The sequence below is a fragment of the Alligator sinensis genome, unplaced genomic scaffold, assembly GCF_000455745.1.
Source record: "Alligator sinensis unplaced genomic scaffold, ASM45574v1 scaffold422_1, whole genome shotgun sequence".
Lineage (NCBI taxonomy): Eukaryota > Metazoa > Chordata > Crocodylia > Alligatoridae > Alligator > Alligator sinensis.
The window spans coordinates 367,156-386,405 of record NW_005842323.1 but is presented as its reverse complement, the minus strand read 5'-3'; the positions used below and the strand labels follow the sequence as shown (position 1 = coordinate 386,405).

General features: G+C 48.6%; 1 protein-coding gene across 5 annotated transcripts in view; it reads left to right on the top strand.

Annotated features, from left to right (window-relative positions):
- Positions 1-19,250, top strand: part of HAO2 (hydroxyacid oxidase 2) — a 68,260-nt gene that overhangs the window by 14,871 nt on the left and 34,139 nt on the right. For 2 of the 5 annotated variants that reach the window (XM_025209988.1, XM_025209990.1), the window contains one exon: positions 7,987-8,056. In XM_025209988.1, coding sequence (XP_025065773.1) covers positions 7,987-8,056 — 70 coding nt within the window. The other 3 variants (XM_006028554.3, XM_025209992.1, XM_025209991.1) reach the window with 3 other exon arrangements.

Here is a 19,250-nt window from a genome sequence, read left to right as displayed (position 1 = left end):
GAGTGAGTGAGGAGTGGAGTGGGGGCAGAGCTGAGAGAAAAACTAATAATAAACCCATTGGGACAAAGGATTGACAAAAACTAATCCAGAAAAGGGGATAAGAATCCATAGTTCCTGGTTAAACCATATTTAAACACAATCCAGTCTGTGGATGATTTCTTGTTCTGCAAGAAATTGACTTGTATGACCTAATGATAGATTTGTGTCCCCTTATTCTTTCACAAAGGGATTGTCCCTCTGTCCAATACAGAGGTAAACTTAATGGTTTTTAAAATAGCTTAGTAACAGACAATATGCACTTTTGGTAAGGATCCCTTGCAGAGTATGTCCAGGGTCATTTTCTTGGGGGAAAAAAATGTGTTTTCGGTCCCCTGCTGAAATATAGAAGGGTAATTTGGACAAGACTTAGAACAATGTGTTTCCTGTAGGTGGGCAGATGTGCAGATATTTCATATTCAGCTTTGGTGACTATAGTCCACTGCTGGATTCAAGTGGTTAAAATATATGAGCCAGGCACCCATGATCATGAGATCGACTTAAAAACACAGATTTTTAAAAATATAAATAAGTACGCATTATTTTATTTCACTTCTATTTTTAGACTTTTGGCTCATGTTTTTAAGATTTTCTCTATGTCCATGAGGTATAGAACCATGTTTAAAATGAAACCTGAGATTCTCCAGCAAATTGATTCCCACAGCCAGGGCACCAAATGTAAGGAAACTCATAACCTCAGAGTTGGCAGAAGTGCTCCTTCAAAAGGCAAAATGTAAACTAAAGAGAAAAAAAACAAATATTTTCTCTAACATCTCTCTGTGACAAAAATAGTATAGAAATGGTATGTTTATACATTTTCCGGTTGGAAATTGGATTTTTCAAGTTATTAGCATCACTTTTACAGAAGAAAGGGCACAGTGAGCTATTTTTCAGGGCCCAAATCTTTTAACTGAAAAAATACTCTACCTTCAAATATTTAAAATGCTTAAAACCACATGAAGCACTAGATGCCTGCAAAGTTGGAATTTTTTAAACAAGCCCATTGGCAGAGGTAATCTGAAAGCTAAAAAAATCTGAAAGCCTAGCCGGAGTGGGAAGGACTTAGCCCAGCTGCAGGGAGGCAGCTGAGAGGAGCTGAGGAGGGTCATGCCCCACCCCCACCTCCTACTTGGCCCAGCCCCTCAGGGAGCCATGCAACCAGTGCCACCCAGCCCATGAAGCAGGGAAAAGGGGAGGGACCCCCCCCAGGCCCCATGAGAGTGGTGTGGCACCAACAGGCCCTACTGAACATGCGTAGAGTTTAAAAGGGCGCACCAATGGCAGAAGCCATACTAGGCTTGTGGGTCCATTGAGCCCCAGGAGCCCCGACAACCCCCAGCCTAGCCAGAGGTAATTGAGGACCCATGGTGGGAGGGACTTAGCCCAGCTGCGCAGAGACAGCTGAGAGGAGCTGAGGAGGGTCACGCCCCCCTCTCCCCGGCTCCTACTTCACCCAGCCCCCCCAGGGAGCCACACGACTGGAGCCTCATGAACAGAATGCACAAACAGGTGTGATTCTAGGTCCGAGATGCAAGTTAGCGCGGGAGTTTGTGCAGGAGGGTGCACAGAGCCCCAGGCAGGGAGCCTCAAGGGAGCAGTTGGCACAGTGGTAGCCTAACTAGTACTGACACAATGGTGGGTGGGACACATCACACCCCAAGGTTCCCTCCTGTGGCTGAACCCCTGCCCCCCGGTACTTCCAAGGCCTCCACCCAGATGAAACCCATGATTCCAGCCTCCATTCAGATGGAGCCCCTGGCTCTCAGCTGCAGGAGCTGCCTGACAACTCCAGGCACATGAGATCTGGAGCATTGCAACCTTCCCTTGTGAGGTTTGCTCCATATTGGAGTCTCTGAAATCCTAGACAGTGGGCTCCAGACCACGGTGCAGAAGCTGCGTGCCATTAGGGATGGCAAACAGGAGATTGACTCCTCCTGCCAGGCCGTTCACCCCAGGACAGAAGAGTGACCTAGGTTGCCTTCCAAGACCAGGGAGGCCAAGAGGCACTCCCGTACTGTCCAGCCAAGGGGTTGGGGAAAAGTTGCCTCCAGCCCCAAGGCTCACTGTACCATGGTCACTGCCACCCTGGATCTCTGCAATAGGTATGAACCTCTTGCAGTACCAGTAGAGCCTGCAGAGCTGCCAGCTACTGCAAGGGACAAAGAAACACAGCCAGCTATCATCCCTAAGATGAAACACAGAGTTGTTGTTGTGGGTGACTCCCTTCTGAAGGGAACAGAGGGAGCAGTCTGTTACCTGACCCCTTAGCCCAGGAGGTCTGCTGCCTCCCGGGAACCTGTATATGGGATGTGGCTGAGAGGACCCCAAAGCTTATTTGGTCCTCCAACCACTACCCTATACTCCTTATCCATGTGGGCACAAATGACATGACTCAGAGCAATCTAAGCTCATTGGTGGATGGGCAGAAAGCCACCAGAGCAAGTTCACCAAGCATCAACCACAAAACCATCAGGTTAGGATGCTCAAGGGAACCCACTCCTACCCCAGCCCAGGAACAGAGCTTCTCCATGAGTACAAGGAAGCCTAGGGCTTCCAACGGCACATTTACGTGCCTGTGCACTAATGTTAGGAGTTTAGGGAATAAACAGGAGGAACTGGCCCTTCTGCTAAACAAAAATGACTACAATCCCATAGGGATCACAGAGACCTGGTAGGACAACTCCTATGACTGGAATACCAGTATAAATGGCTATACCCTGTACAGGAGAGATCATGCTGAAAAAAAGGGGCAGGGCTGTAGCTCTCTATGTGAAGGTGAGCTACACCACCCTACAAGCTGAGATTGGCACCCAAGGAGGATGACTGGAGACCCCTTGGGTTAGAATACGAGGGGAACATAGTGAGGGGGATACAATGGTAGGAGTCTACTACAGACCTCTAAACCAGGAACAAGGGCTTGACCATGAATTCACCAGGGAACTGGCCAAGGCTGCATGATCATCATGGGAGACTTCAACTACCTAGACATCTCATGGAATAAGCACTCGGCCAAATCCGATCAGTCACAAAGCTTCTTTACATGTGTGGATGAGCTCTACCTGTACCAAGGAATTTATGGACCGACAAGAGGCAAGGTGCTGCTGGACCTGATACTGGCCAAAGGGAATGATCTAATCAGTGACCTAAGAATCAAAGGGAAGCTGGATGACAGTGGTCATGAGTTGATCACTTTCACTATGCATCGCAAAGCTGACAAGTCAGACAGCAGTGCAGGAGTCCTTGACTTCAGGAAATCGGACTTTCATAAGCTCAGGAGGCTTGTTCTTGAGGCCCTGATTTCACAGGGAGGGGAGCTCAGGATGAGTGGTTGCTTCTTAAGGAAGCACAAGTGGAGTCCATCCCCACCCATAGGAAAGTTGGTAAAAGGGCTCAACACCCTCCTTCACTCAACAGGGAACTCATGGACCTCCTACATCTAAAAAGAGAGGCCTAGAATGGATGGAGGACAGGAAACACCACTAAGGAGGAGTATACCGCACTGATCCACACCTGCAGGAAGTGAACTAGAAAAGCTAAGGCTGCAACTGAACTCCATGTGGGTACATGAATCAAGGACAATAAAAAGTCCATCTTCAGATATATGGGGAGTCGAAAGAAAAACAAGGGCAACATTGGACCCCTGCTACACCAGCTGGGGCAGCTGACTACCAACACCCAGGAAAAAGACAACATGATTAATGATTCATTAATAAGCCAAATCTGAGCAGGCACAAAGCTTTCTTTTGTGCGTGGATGACCTCTATCTGATGCAGGAAGTCTACGGGCTGATGAGAGGTAAAGCGCTGTGCAACCTGGTACTAGCAACTGGGGACAACCTAATCAGTGACCAAATGATTAAAGGGAAGTTGGATGACAGTGACCACAAGCTGATCACCTTCACCATCCACCGTAAAGCTGGCAAGTCAGTCAGTAATACAGAAGTCCTCAACTTCAGGAAAGCTGACTTTGACAAGCCTCCTGAGCTTGTCAGCGAGGCCCGAAAGGGCCACAACCCAAAGGGGAGGGGAGTTCAGGATGAGTGGTTGCTCCTCAAGGGAGCAATCCTGGATGCACAAGCAAAGTTTATCCTGCCTCAGAGGCAGGGCAGCAAAAGGCCCCAGCAGCCCCCTTGGCTCTCCAAGGAACTAGCAGACCTCCTGTGTCTTAAAAGGAAGACCTACAAAAGGATGGAGGACTGGAACCACCACCAAGGAGGAATACTCTGCTCTGGTCCGTACCTGCAGAGGCAAGCCAAGGCTGCGATGGAACTCCAGCTAGCTATAAATATCAAGGACAATAAAAAGTCCCTTTTTAGATGCATGGGGAGCCAGAGGAAAAAATCAAGGGTAACATTGGACCCCTGCTAAACCAGATGGGACAACTGACAACCGATGCCCAGGAAAAAACAAACTTGCTAAATGGGTACTTTGCATCAGTTTCTCACCAGTCCCATGGAATGTCCCTGCCCACTGCAGGACAGGGAGGCCTGGGTGAGGGAGATTCCTTACCATCCATCAAAGCTGACCTTGTGAAGGAACACCTTGACAGGCTGGATACCTTCAAGTCAGCCAGCCCTGACAGTTTAAACCCAAGGGTACTTAAAGAGCTGGCAGGCATCATAGCTCAGCCCCCTGGCACAGATCTTTGAGAACTCCTGGTGCTCTGGTGAAGTGCCTGATGATTGGAAGAAAGCCAAAGTGGTGCTTATCTTCAAAAAAAGGGAGGAAAGTGGATCCAGCAAACTACAGGCCCATCAGCCTGACCTCTATTCTGGGGAAGATCTTGGAAAAGATAATCAAAATCAAAAAGGCCATCCTATACAGGCTAGCTGATGGCAATATCCTGAGGGATACCCAGCACGGGTTTGCTGCTGGTAGGTCTTGGTTGACAAATCTCATTTCCTTTTATGACCAGGTGACCTATCACCTGGACTAGGGAGAGGAGATTGATGTTGTATATCTTGACTTTAAAAAAAGCCTTTGATCTGGTATCCCATGATCACCTCTTGGCAAAACTGTCTAACTGTGACCTCGACCTCACAATCTGCTGGCTGGGGAATTGGCTCCGTGGCAGGACCCAGAGGGTGGTGGTTGATGGAAGTCAATCGTCCTAGCGCCCTGTGACCAATGGGGTCCCTCAAGGCTCTGTCCTAGGGCCTTTACTTTTTAACATCTTCATCAGTGATGTAAACATTGGTGTCAGAAGCGGGCTGGTCAAGTTCACTGACGGCGGATGAAAACCTGATGGCATTCAGTACGGAGAAATGCAAGGTGCTCTACCTTGGGAATAAAAACCCGCATCACACTTATAGGATCAGCAATGCTACACTTGCTAGCACCATGACTGAAAGATACTTGGGGGTCATGATTGACCACAAGATGAACATGAGCCTTCAGTGCGATGCTGCAGCTAGTAAAGCGAGCAAAATGGTGGCTTGCATCCCTAGATGCTTCTCAAGCAGATCCCGGGACATCATTCTCTCATTGTACTCGGCCTTGGTGAGGCCGCAGCTGGAGTACTGCATCCAGTTTTGGGCTCCACAATTCAAAAAGGATGTGGAGAAGCTTGAGAGAGTCCAGAGGAGAGCCACACACATGATCAGAGGTCAGGATAACAGATTTTATGATGAGAGGCTGAGAGCCATGGGACTCTTCAGCCTGGAAAAGTGCAGGTTCAGGGGCGATCTGGTGGCCACCTATAAGCTTGTCAGGGGTGCTCACCAGGATCTGGGGGAACGTCGGTTTACCAGAGCGCCCCAAGGGATGACAAGATCAAATGGTCACAAACTCCTCTGCGACCATTTCAGGCTGGACATAAGAAGAACTTCTTTACTGTCTGAGCCCCCAATGTTTGGAACAGACTGCCGCTGGAGGTGGTTCAAGCACCTACTTTGAATGCCTTCAAGACACTTTTGGATGTTTATCTTGTTGGGATCCTATGATCCCTGCTGACTTCCTGCCCCTGGGCAGGGGGCTGGACTCAATGATCCTCTGGGATCCCTTCCAGCCTGAATGTCTATGAAATAAAAATCTATGAAATATGAAGTTACTGTGTGTCAGTTTTTCACCAGCACAAAGGGACCACCCTGCCTAACATGATGCGGGATGACCAGGGTAAAGATGAATATATGCCCACCACTGGCATGGATCTTGTGAGGGAGCATCTTGAGAAGCTGGACTCCCATAAATCAGCTGTTCCGGATAGGTTGCAACCAGGTAAAGGAACTGGCAGACATCATAGTGCAGCCACTGGCAAGGATATACGAGAACTCATGGTCTTCAGGCAAAGTACCTGAAGATTGGAAGAGGGCCAATGTGGCGCCCATCTTCAAGAAAGGAAGGAAAGAAGACTCAGGAAACTGCAGGCCGATCAGTTTGACCTCAATCCCTGGGAAGATTTTGGAAAAAATTATCAAGAAAACCATTCTTGACAGGCTAACAGAAGGCAACATTCTGAGGGATAGCCAGCACAGGTTTGGTCATGCAAGACCTACCTGCAACAATCTCATTTTTTTCTATGACCAGGTGACATATCACCTGGACAAAAGGAAAGAGGTTGATGTCATATATTTGGACTTTAAAAAAGCCTTTGACCTGGTTCCCCATTATGTCCTCATGGAAAAATTGGGGAACTGTGGCCTTGACTACTCCACAGTCTGACGACTGGGGGACTGACTCCAAGGTTGGACCCAGAGAGTAGTAGTTGACGGGACCAAATCAACGTGTCACTTGGTGACTAGTGGTGTCCAAGGCTCTATTCTTGGACCTGTACTCTTTAAGTGTCTTCATAAATGATCCGGACACTGGTGTCAAAAGCAGGCTGGCCAAGTTCACTGAAGACACCAAACTTAGGGGAAGAGTCTCTACACTTGAGGATAGGCTGGTGATCTAGGCCGACCTTGATAGGCTTGCAAGGTGGGCGGATGAAAACCTGATGGCATTCAGTACGGAGAAATGCAAGGTGCTCTACCTTGGGAATAAAAACCCGCATCACACTTATAGGATCAGCAATGCTACACTTGCTAGCACCATGACTGAAAGATACTTGGGGGTCATGATTGACCACAAGATGAATATAAGCCACCAATGTGATACCGCAGCTGCCAAAGCAAACAAAACTCTGGCTTGCATCTACTGATGTATCTTGAACAAGACCCAGGATGTACCACTGTACTCAGCCCTGGTGAGGCCACAGCTGGAGTACTGCATCCAATTCTGGGCTCCACAGTTCAGGAAGGATGTGCAGAAGCTGGAAAGAGTCCAGAGGAGAGCCATGTGCATGATCAGAGGGCAAGAGAACAGGCCTTATGAAGAAAGGCTGCGAACCATGAGACTCCAGCCTGGAGAAGTGCAGGCTCAGGGGTGACTTGGTGGCAGCCTATAAGTACATAAGGGGTGTGCATCAGGATCTGGGGGAACACATATTCACCAGAGCACCTCAGGAGATGACAAGGTCCAGTGGTCACAAACTCCTGCAAGACCATTTTAGGCTGGACATAAGGAAAAACTTCTTTACTGTCCGATCCCCCAAGGCCTGGAACAAACTACCCCCAGAGGTGGTGCAAGCACCTGCTCTGGACACTTTCAAAAAACATTTGGACATTTATCTTGCTGGGATCCTTTGACCCTAGCTGACTTCTTGCCCCCTGGGCAGGGGGCTGGACCCTGTGATCTTACAAGGTCCCTTCCAGCTCTAATGTCTATGAAAAAGTATCTAGAGTCTATTTTAGCTGAAAGACAACTTAGGTTTCCTTCTTCATCCCAGAAAGTATTGAAATTAACCACCTGTAAACTAAGATAACCACTATGTTATCCTAAGATTCTATTTCTCTGAGACTCTAGAATTGGCACTGCCCAGAAGTGTTATCCCAATTCTCCTAGTACATTCTTTATTCTTTGTTATTCAGTGACTGAATCACTCTTCCCTTCCATCCATGCTCTTTTGAAACAGGGTGAAGAAGGGCTACGAGAAGTTTTGCAGATTTTGTATGATGAACTTCGTTTGTCAATGGCCCTGGCTGGTAAGATATTTTTCCATGATTGATTAGTATTTGGTGAGGAAAAGTTTTGCCACTTTTGCCTGAGTGAATGCACTAGATACTGTACATGCAAATAATGTAATGAGTTCTGTATCACTGGAAGCAAGGCTCCAGGCTAAAACAACATCCCCCTCACCCACCCCTGTTTCTTTTCATGTCAGCAGCCAGCTCAACAACCAACACAACTAGTACTTTGTAGTCTTCCTCCTGGTCTCACATATCTTCTTCTCAGGCTGCCAGGGATCCAGCTTCAAAGAGTGCCAGAGAACAGACTGTTTCCTATGTAGAGGTGGTTAGTGCATTATACTAGAACAGGGGTGGGGCAAATACAGCCTGCAGGCTGAATTCAGCCTGCCAAGTGACTATCTAGCCTGTGGCAGGGGCCCTAGCTCCGCTTAGGCTGGGGGCGTAATTCCGCCCTGCAAAGTGACTATCTAGCCTGTGGCAGGTCCCTTAGCTCTGCTTAGTCAAAGGATGGGGGGACAGCATGTGCAGCCAGTCCTGCAACCCCTGGGCATGAAGATGCCACCTGGCATGGAACGCAGCCCACTATCTCCTCATGCAGCTCTTGGTGAAAGCTGTAGTCCATGGGGCCAGGCAGCATAGCAGTGGGGTGGGGGTGGTGCAGTGGCTTCCTGGCAACCCCCACAGCAGTGACTTCTTCCGGCTGCCACTACCAGCATCTCCACCATCTCCACTGGACCCAGCTCTGCTGCCTGGGCACCCCGGCCTGTTCTCCTCACACCCACCACTAGGGGCACCAGACAGTGTGGACGGATGGTTAAGGTCTTCCTGGAGACCAGCCCAAGAACCCTGCAGGGAGGGTGCATTTGGCCAGATGGATGGAATGGGGCCACAGGCAGGTGGGAAGCAGTGTCTGGGAGTGGGACAGGCAGGTGGGGCTGGGATCATGGGGTGGTAACCGTGTGAGGCTGGGACCCAAGGCAGCACCACAATTCACTCTTTGCATGTCCTTGCAATGTTGCTGCCCATGGAACCAGCACCCATCATGGAGACATGCAAGGAGCAGATTGTCAGTCTGCCCTGGACCCCAGACCCATGCTATCACCTCCCCATGATCCCAGCCCTGGCCCCACCTGCCTTTCCTGTTCCTAGACTCTGCCTGCCCATGGCCCCATCCCATCTGCCTGGCCCAGTGCATCCTGCCTGCAGGGGTCCTGGGCAGGTCTCCATGGAGACTCTGCCTGCCTACCTGGCTCTGTCTGGCACCCCTCGTGGTGGGTATGGGGCAGACCAGCCTGAATAGGATCAATTGGCATCTTTCTGCCTCACCTCCCTTCTCCCCACCCCCCCACCCCTCACCCAGCTTAGCTTCACAATGGCTGTGACAAGGAGCTGAGGCTGGCCCTAAACTCTTCACCAAAATTCCTTAAGTAGCAATGCAGCCCAAATAATTGTCTACCCCTATACTAGAATATCAGAAAGACCCAGGTTAAGACCCCCATGGGGGAAAGGAATCTAAAACCTGGATGTTCCACCTCACAGCTGAATTCCCTAGCCCCTCAGCTCTGGGGCTAAAACATTGGAGGCCTGCCTCCTGCTCCAGAGTCTGACACCTGTTAACTGTGCATTTTGGACTGACTATATATTGAGGCCTTAGCTACTGTTATACATTCACAAGAGAAGCACACACAGCTGTTGACCCGATTTTAAGACTCAGCAGCAGATACTCAATTGTGGGCAGAGTGCAACACCAATCACAACATATCCTATTGATAACTTGGAGACCTTTATTGATACACAGTAGCAGCATATGACAATTAGCAAGCAAGCAAAAGCTCTCACCATACACTGTGCCCCAGGGATGCGCACAGGAAGATGGAGTGATCATCTTCTGTGGGTGTCTTGCTTTAAGTTTGTGGTGATCTCACTTGGAGGAAGTTGCTGAGTGATGCACACATTCTTTGTTCCTCTCCAGTGTTATAACCAGGGATCTGGGTTTTCATTCCCCATGGAAAAACGGAGAAAATCACGGATTTCCCAGTTTAACTGGAGAAAATGTGGATTTTCCCTTTTAGCAGGGAAACCTACAGATTTCCCCCTTTTGCAAAGAGCTCTGCAGGCTGACTGAGTTCCAGCTTGCAAGAACTGTTGGCAAAAGGGCGGGAAAGCCCCAGCCCTGCCCAGAGGGGTAGGGATCAGGGGAAGGAAAGGGTGAGACCCAATGCAATCACTTACCAGAGGCTGCCACAGGAACAGGAGCAGTTTTCTTCATTCCTGGAGATAAGTGGGGCTGGGGGAGGGTCAGGGGGAAGCTGGCTGGGGGTGAGGGAACAAGGATGTGTTGGAGGAAGACATGGAGTGCCTGCCAGCTGGCACACATTTCTGGTGGGGCTTTCCCCAACATTTTCCCCTCCCTCAGCTCAGGCAGGTGGGTGGGCAGGTGGGGAGGAACAGAGTGCAGGAGGAAGGGGAATGTAGCAGTGCAGGTAAAAGTGGAGAGGTACCTGGGGAGTCAGATCTCTGGCAGGTTGTAGTGTGTCAGAATTCCAATGTCTATATTGAGTCCATGAGTTTCTGTACCTAGGAGGCTAATGAAGTGAAGTTCATAGGCCCAGGTATGAAAAGTCAGTCAGAGGAGAACTCCAGCTGGTCCTGGTCACCCACACTGAGCTTGAACTGGCTTATTCAGCTACACAACAAACACCAGGGCAGGGGGAGTGGACCACAGGACTTACCACACAAGAGCAAAAACACACAGGGAAGGCTGCTGAGGCAGATGTAGAAAATTGCTAGAGTGGTGGAGGGGCTTTGTTTGTTGAAGATCAGTCCAGGAGCCCCTCAGGCCTCCAGCCAGGTACTCAGCAGCAGAGCTATAGGCAGGAAAACAAAGCAGAATCAGATGCAGCGAGGCATCTGTGGGGGACTTGAGGAGCAATGAGTCAATTAAGGAAGTAATCCAGTGCAGGTGTGGTGCTGAGTGATGCAAAGTGGTGCAGCAGGGAGTCTCCCTTTGTCCTGAGAGGGGGCAGCAGCAGAACAGGTGGTAGCAACAGCAGCAGCTGTGGTAGTAGCTGTCCAGTTCAGCCACTCAGGGTGTGCTTCAAGTGCAAGTGGAGGTAAAAGTGGGGGGTGGACTGCCAAGGCAGCTGGGGCAGGCAAGTCACCTTTAGGCTCCGGCAGTGATATTGGGGGAGGGCCTCACAGACAGTGCAGGCTCCCTCCCCAGGCTGCAACTTGGTGGGCTAGACAGCAGGCCGGAACAGGGGTGCAGAAGCTGGAGTGCAGTGCAGTGTGGTGGGCCCCTCCCTGAGGGGGGGCAGCAGCAAACAGCAGAGGACCCCCCCATAGGGGGGGAAGCAACAGCAGCCAAAGCAGCCCAAGACAGGAAGGGGTGCAGCCAACTAACCCCCAAAAGCTCTGAAAACAAGCTAGCAGTAGTGAGAGGCAGGATGGGGCCTGGCCATCCTCTCCCCAGAAGCTCCTAAGACCAAGCTTGCAGCAGCAGCAACAGCCTGGGACTGGAAGGGGTGTGGCCAACTTCCTCCCAGAGGCTCATCTCTGAGAAGCTCCTGAGGGCAAGTAGCCCTAAACTACTTTTTAGCCATAAACTACTGGTGTTGGCCCCAGCCTCTAGCTCCCCCTGGCTGAAGATCCAGAAGAAGCTGAGCAGTTATTGTGCCCTAAGTGGCACAATTTGCCCCACTCCAAAGTGCATGTTCAGGTATGTGTGCTGAGGCACAAATCTCTGGCACAAATTTGTAACACTGCTACTTGAGCTGCTGCAAGCACACATCCCTGCATGTGTGGATGAACCCTCTCAGGGGAAGATGCCTCAGGAGAGTCATAGAATTTGAAACTAGGGCATACAACCAAGGATGAGTGCAAGGAAAAGTTCTAGAACTCAGGTATATAAATCAGAATCAGGCTGGGATTCAAAAAGCTACAAAAGGAAACGATAAATTATTCTATTAAAATGCCAGAGGTATTATGAATGAGACCAAATCTGCAGGTGATACTAATGTGTGGCAATTACAAGAACTCTAGGTAAGTGGTACGAGGATGCAAAAATATTTTGGCCCTAGGAGATTCAAACCCACATTCCACATCTCCCAAGAGAATGGCCAGGCTACAGACAATGCTGCTATAGAGGCACTCCCCATACTCCTGTTGAATCTGAGCCACTATATGGCAAAGACTGCAAGACTCATGGGTTCATATGCATTTTACATGAAGGAGTCAATGGATAAATGCATTAATAAAGTTGGGACTGCTTTATGGATATCATGGCCTTGGAAGGTAGTCTCCCTTTAGAAGAGGCACCATTCAATTGCTGTTGTAATCTAATGGAAGTCTTCTCAATTACATTAGCAGGAATTGGATCAAGCCCAATGTCTGCACTTAAATTTAGGTCCAACTTTGGTCAAGAGGAATTTTACCCTTGTGTAAAGCTATTCACTATGTCAGCTAACAGTCATACTCTAAATTGGGAGAATGGGATTCTTCTAGAGATATGCTTTTCTTTAGATTAGAAGTTGTAATTGGGTTGCCTTGAACTAGCTACAATAATAAGTTATTGTGGCCTTTGTTTGAGAAGTTCTCAATTTTACTGGACTCAGAATTATTAATTTCCTCATGGGCTTTTCAAGGCACTCATCACAGCAGCAACTGAATGTTTCAAAGTTATGAATGAATGCATCTTCACACCTTCCCTGTGAGAGAATCTGACTTTTCAAGCTTAACATTTTCTCAGAAAAGGGCTTTGGCATATAAAGTAACTTTAGAAACCTTTTTACCTGTAAGCCCCAACCTGATAGATGCTATATATTTGCTTAAGAAAGGATATTCCCTGCTCCAGAGCACATAGAAGACAATTTAAAACAAGAACTTTATTATTCTCATTCTATAGAGGAAAGACAGGAACATAGGAGCCTAGATCCTTGACAGTACTAATGCACATACCTGCTTCTCTAGGTGCATGCACCAATCTGCCAACCCACTGTTCAGCTGCAGCTTAATTCCACAGGCACCATGCACATGAGTGATGCCTTCGATCAAGCCAAAGATCTGTCAGCCCTGAAGAATGGTTCTTCTGCATATCTTAAAGTAGGCATGCTTATCCTGGAATACTCTAGCAGTAAGACCACTTGTCTAGAATGAGGGTAGCCAGGGCTCTCACACAGACTGCAGCAGAGACTTAGACCTCAGCCCACCCTTGTATGGGGAGTGCTTTGACCTCTAGGCTGCAGGGTGTTTCTAAGATGGGACCCCCTCATCCGCATTTTCAGAGGTGTAACTTTGAATAAAGAACCAAGTAGTTAATGGTTCAGGGAGAAGGAGGCTGATACTTTTACCTAGTGGTTGGAGCTCAGTGTGGAAGAATGAGAAGCCATTCCCTGCCCCAAAGAATGCCTCATTAGTTCTACTACGTGGAACAGCCCCAACAGGAATGACCCAAACTGAATGCCCAAGACCCTGATAATTAGGGCTATTCCCTGAGATGAGAGTCAGAAGTGTGATGATTTGAACCTAAAAATCACCACCAAAATTCAGGGAGGAATCAGATCACTTGGATAACTAAGCAGGAAGTGGACATGGCCTCCCTCTCTTTTCACAGATGAAAGCTAGGCACTTAGTTCCAGGAGCACACACAGAGCTGAGGAACCCAGAAAGGAGTGCTTGTTTTTGTCTAGGTCAGCTGCTTTGTCATGGAAGCTCTGCCCTTCTCTCTGCATTTCTTGCCTGGCTTGACTTGGAAGCTCCATATTCTGCTGGTTTCTGAAGGTCCATTTCCTTAGGCATCTGACTGTTCCTATAAGCTTTATAGGGAGCCTGCGTACCTCACTACGTGCACTCCACTAAGCATTGAGTATTGCAACACTTAAGCAGCCTTTTGAGACTTGAGATTTGGTGACTTACATGGGATCACACTGTGGGCACAGACAGAAGTTACATTTGTTATGCGATCAGCCCCCTGAAAGTGCTCTACAGCCATGCCATGACACATGTGCATAGCTGCACAGTGCTTGAAGAGTGGTTGATCATGTGAAAAATTAACCCTCATCAAGTAAGGGATCAGATGAAGGTACTCCCCTTAGAAGTTCCCTAAGGTGCTTCAGTTCCCTAGGGTCAATCTGTCATGTGATCTGGGTTGACCCAGCCCCACCCCCACTGCTGTCTGCAGGAAAGGAGGGGGCAAAGGAGAGGGGGAGCAAGCCATGGCCTGGGGTTTGTCCAGCCTGAGCTGGAAGGGGGTCAGATGGATTGGAGACCCCCACCTCACAACCCTCCCCAGCCTGCTCCCTCCAGCTCATGCTGGTCAACCCCAGCCCTCAGCTTATCCCCTCACCCTTCTGCCCCCTCCCTTCCTGCAGGTTGCACCAGAGCTTGGAGTGGGGAGGCAGAGTTGGAGAAGAGAGACTGCAGGCAGACTCCTCAGGCTCTAAAGTGGAACTCAATTCCCACCCTCACCCTCCCAACCCAACAGACAAATGTTTGTTGTGTTAGGGCAGGGGTCAGCAACCCATGGCACATATGCCATTTTGCTCAGCACACTACTGCCAGCCCAGGCTCTAAGCAGCTGCTGCCAGCCATGGAGCCCCGGCTGCTCCCAGCAGGCAGCTGGGAGGCTGCAAGCAGACTGGGCCCTATGGGCTGGCTGCATCCGGGAAGCTATAAAACAGCTGCTCTGGCATGTCAGCACTCTGGCACCTTCCAACGTAGACATTGTGGGTTTTTTGACACTCCGGCCAAAAAACATTGCCTACCCCTGTGTTAGGGAGTGCTCTAACTCATAGTGCTTTATGTAAAATGGGGGCCTGCATGTCTCTCAGCGCCCTGTAAGTTTGCAGCACAGTGAGAAACACAACCAGGTCTCAGCCTGGCACCTTAACTACAAACCATCCTACACCTCAATAAAGAGTTTCAATCCTGTGGTTTTTTTTCCAGGCTGTCACAATGTCACAGAAATTGGCCGACACCTTGTCCAGTTCTCCAAGCTGTAGAGAGCTTTCTGCATTCCCCAGTGTGCAAACACAGAAGCAATGCTTGTTGACTATCAAGGGCTGGTACATATTCAGAGAGAAAAGGCAGGACAAAGGGAATGCACACATATCAGAAGTCTGCTAAAGCATATAGACAAATGTAGCATCAAGAAAAAACTCTAACACTACGTGGTGGAGACATGGAAGGCACCATATCAGCAAAGATCACTCTAAACCTATCATGTGAAGCAATTAACTTCTTCTGCACTGCAGCAAATTGCTATTTGCTTATGTTCATATGTATTTACCTGTGAATAGTCAGATCCCCAAGTGTTGCCTTTTATTCCCCAGCTTCATCCTGCTTGACTGCAAATGCAGGGGGAGCACGTCTAGCCTCACCTCCTCAGTCTGTTCTGTTATTTAGCATCCTTTCATTGGACACAACAGTCAAGACCTCACTTCTTCCCAAAAACCTGATTTCTCCCATGCACACTTACAGCTGTGCAACCATCTCACTGTCCCCCTGAAAGTTATTCTGGCTGTCCTTTCAGCTATTGATGACCCACTCCCTTACCAAATAGAAACAAAAAAACAAGCAATCAGCATGGTACACACATAACCAAACTCAGAACACCTGTCATTCAAGCTCTTGCTCCTCTATACCTTACTCTATGCAGAATCCTCTCATTAGTGGTCAAGCTTGGACTGTAAGCTCTTCTGTGGTCAGGCCCTGCTTTGTGAAGTGCTATGGCACTGTATAAATGGCTGCAGTCTCCTCAGTAATGGGCCAGCATAGGCATATGGTCATCCTAGAGTGGCCTGAGCTCAGTTTAATAATAGGAGAACATGCATTTATTGTTGGCATAGTCTTCAGAGGCAGCTCCCATTCCGCTGCCTGTACTAATAGTTCCCATCTCTCCTTGGAGCAAAGATGATATGCTCAGATTCCTTCTCAAGTTCCTGCTGCAGACAAGAGGGCTTCATGCTGGGATCAAGCCCCAGGGCTCCGAGCTGTGCCCTCACAGTCCTGTGCACAAGGGATTGGACCACCCCCACCTGGTGCCACATGCTGAGATCAGGCTCCAGTACCCCATACTACCCCTGCCCAGCCTTGCACCATCCTGCATGCCCAATCTAGCATGCAGGGCCATGGGTCTATAGGGAGCTCCACAGACCAGATGATGGTGCTGGATGCCTTGGCTTGTGGGCCAGGAGTACACCACCACTGTTTTAGGCTGTAGGCATGTTCAATGACCAACAGACCACATTGACTGGTACAAACTCCAGACCTAGCAAAAGCATGAGTCATGAATAATATATGCTTAAGCTATATGATCAATAATGTTGCATTTAAGTCACAAGCAGTTGCCTTGTAAAGTGGAATAAGAATCTGTTTAATCAAAGCCACTAATATTAGATTAAGCCAAGAATGGGTAACTGCTTTGTGAAGCACTTAACAGCAGCTAAAAGAAACAACAGATGTTTTGCCTTTTGATAATAGAATTAGGTTGTATGTAGTCTGCTGGAATCCTGCTAAAATATTAATGCATTTTGTTAACCTGTTGTCAGCCATGGCCATTTACAAGTGACTTATGCTAAGTTGCAGAAGTGTGGCTAAGATAGGCCACAAAGCTTGTTTTAGAGTAAACCTGCACAGATGTTACAACTAGCCTACTCAGAAAAGAAAGAGAAATGGACTATAGCAAGTAGCTTTCCCAGCTGGTAAGGAAAAGAAAAAAAAATCCTCTCCCTCAGGATTGTAATTTTCACAAGAACACAGCCTCAGCTGATTATCATCTTCCAAGTCCACAGAAAAGCTGGTTCAGTAAAGTTCCCAAAGCCTCAGCAAAACAAACAAAAGAACAACACCAATCAGAAAATATTTATTAAAATAAAACACAAAAATATTGGGTGGAGAAAAGGAAGTATTTTGGGAAGACCTCATGTAGCAGGCTTGTGGGTCAGCCCCCAGAACATGGTGATCCCTGGGTCCCATCTTTGAGCTTCTCTGCCCACACACAATCAGAGAGCAGAGCATAGTCAGTCTTTATGCTCCCTTTGGGAGATGCTTCCCCTTGAGGCCTGAGGTGCCTCAAAAGCACTTGTTGGGGCTTCAGCCATCCTGGCATTGGCATAGGTTTCTCTGGCCAAGCCCACAACCCTGGTCCATTGCCTCAGATCTCAGCTCCTGGGCTTCAGCCCTAGTCCACCTCTCTCAGTAGTCAGGCCTTGGACTTCTTGGCCCTAGCTTGGCTCACTCCCCATGTCCCTTGGCAGGGCTTGACACCCAGGGTGTCCCAGGCACCCTGTTATGTGGATTCCAATCCACCCTTTTGCCACAACTTGGTCCTCTGATTTTAACTCAAATATAGACGTTAGGGTGACAATATTTGGATCTTGGGGAGCACTGGATTAGCAGCTGAATAAAGGCTTTAATCTGTGGCTCAGCAGAGCTGCTGACCACAAGGCAGAATGATATATTAAAAGTAATATTGCAAGATGCTTAGGCAAGCAGTTTCCTAACAATGTGGTAGTGTGTAGGATATATGGTGTAAGGAGAACAGGATGCAGCCCACCAGCTATCGTCAGGAGATAAAGCAGAAGCAAGACCTTGAAGATGAAGAAGGAGTCAGCAAGAAACAGCAATTGACCACAAAAAAAAAAAAAAGCCAGGTTCACGGTCTTACACATGCCCTCATAGCAAAAAGGCATGTAAATGAATGAAATGCACAGGCAATTCTATGCTAATGAAACAAATAGTAAACAGAGGCAGAGCTTGAGATAAAAGGGAATATGGGAGGGACAGAGGTGGAGTAAGTGTTAATGAGCATGAACCAAGGAGTATAAACGTGGGGAAAAAAAAATAATGTTCACTGCAGGTCCCCAGTTTGTTGGATCTTTGCCCGAAGTCGTCTCCATTCTGAATGAAGCTGTTGCAAGCAATGTGTGCTGGTGTTTGCTCCGTTTGCTCCCTGAGCAACTGGATAGTTGTCTCCCTAGTTGTTGGGCACCACATGGAGTCGGGTTCTAACAGTAGAACCCTATTGGTCTCTATTCCTTAAGCCCTCCTGCCTCGGTAGACTTGTCTCTACACCCCCAGCTCACCACATACCATACCTGGGCCAGGCTGGCTCCAAAATGCCATCAGTCCCACTTAGAGCTCCTTGTCATGTGACAGCCAGAGTCAGACTGCCCTTTCTGTGCTCAGAGCCTGGGCTTTTATGCCCCAAGTCTGGTTCCCTTCTAGTCATGTGCCCCAGTTCTCTGTTCCCAGGGCCCAGGTACTGCTAATCCTGTCAGCAGCAGCTTGGCCTCCTGCAACCAATGGCTCAATTCATGCAGGCAGCTCACACCTGCCTCTCCTTGCCATCAGGCTTTCTGCAACCTGCCCTGGCTTTTAGTAACAGGGGTAGGTGATGCTGATGTTACATGTCAGCAAAATCAAAACACCCTGCTGTCAGCTTGCATGCCACCTTTCTCCTCTCTTTTGTCTCCCCCCACAACCAGGACAAATTAGAATCTTTATTGTGCTGTTGCAGGTAGCTAGATAGGCATAAAGACAAATGCTTGTTCTTATGATTTGGAGTGTAATCAATAAAAGTTTGGGTTATAGACTTATCTCTTGTCTCTTTATCTGGCTTGGTTGTTAGTAATACCTTACCTGCTAAGAGGGAATAGAGGATCATTGGGAAGTAAAATTGTATCTTGATATTTTTTTTTGTTTAAAGGGTAATCATTAAGGGAACTGTAACTGTCTGTGAATTCTGTGTCTAAACTTGCAAAGAGCTCTTGATCATAGACAGGCCATGGTTTGGTCTCTTGAAACAATGTGGACCCAATGGGCAAGTCCAGACGAGCCCACACTTGCCTCCTGCCCCGCCTCAAACCCCTTTGAGGCGGGGCAACAGGCACGTGGGGGAACAAAAAAATGTTCCCCACACTGCAAGTTTGCAGCGCAAGGAGAAAATTAGACCCCTGGTCTAAAGAAAGTGAAGTATAAAAAAGCGGGGCAGGGCATGGCCCCTGAATGTGCCCTGAGGCAACCAGAGGCTGATTTCCTCTGGCTGCCAGAGCATCTCTATGGTTGCCCTTTTCCCTGGTGCTGAAACACAGGGCTGGCCAGACCGCATGTTTCAGCACCAGGGCTCCAGTGCCGGTGAGTAAGGGGTGGGGGGGCTGGGAGAGGGGGTAAAAGACTGTGGGGGGGGACCCCCAATGGCTCCGCCCACTCC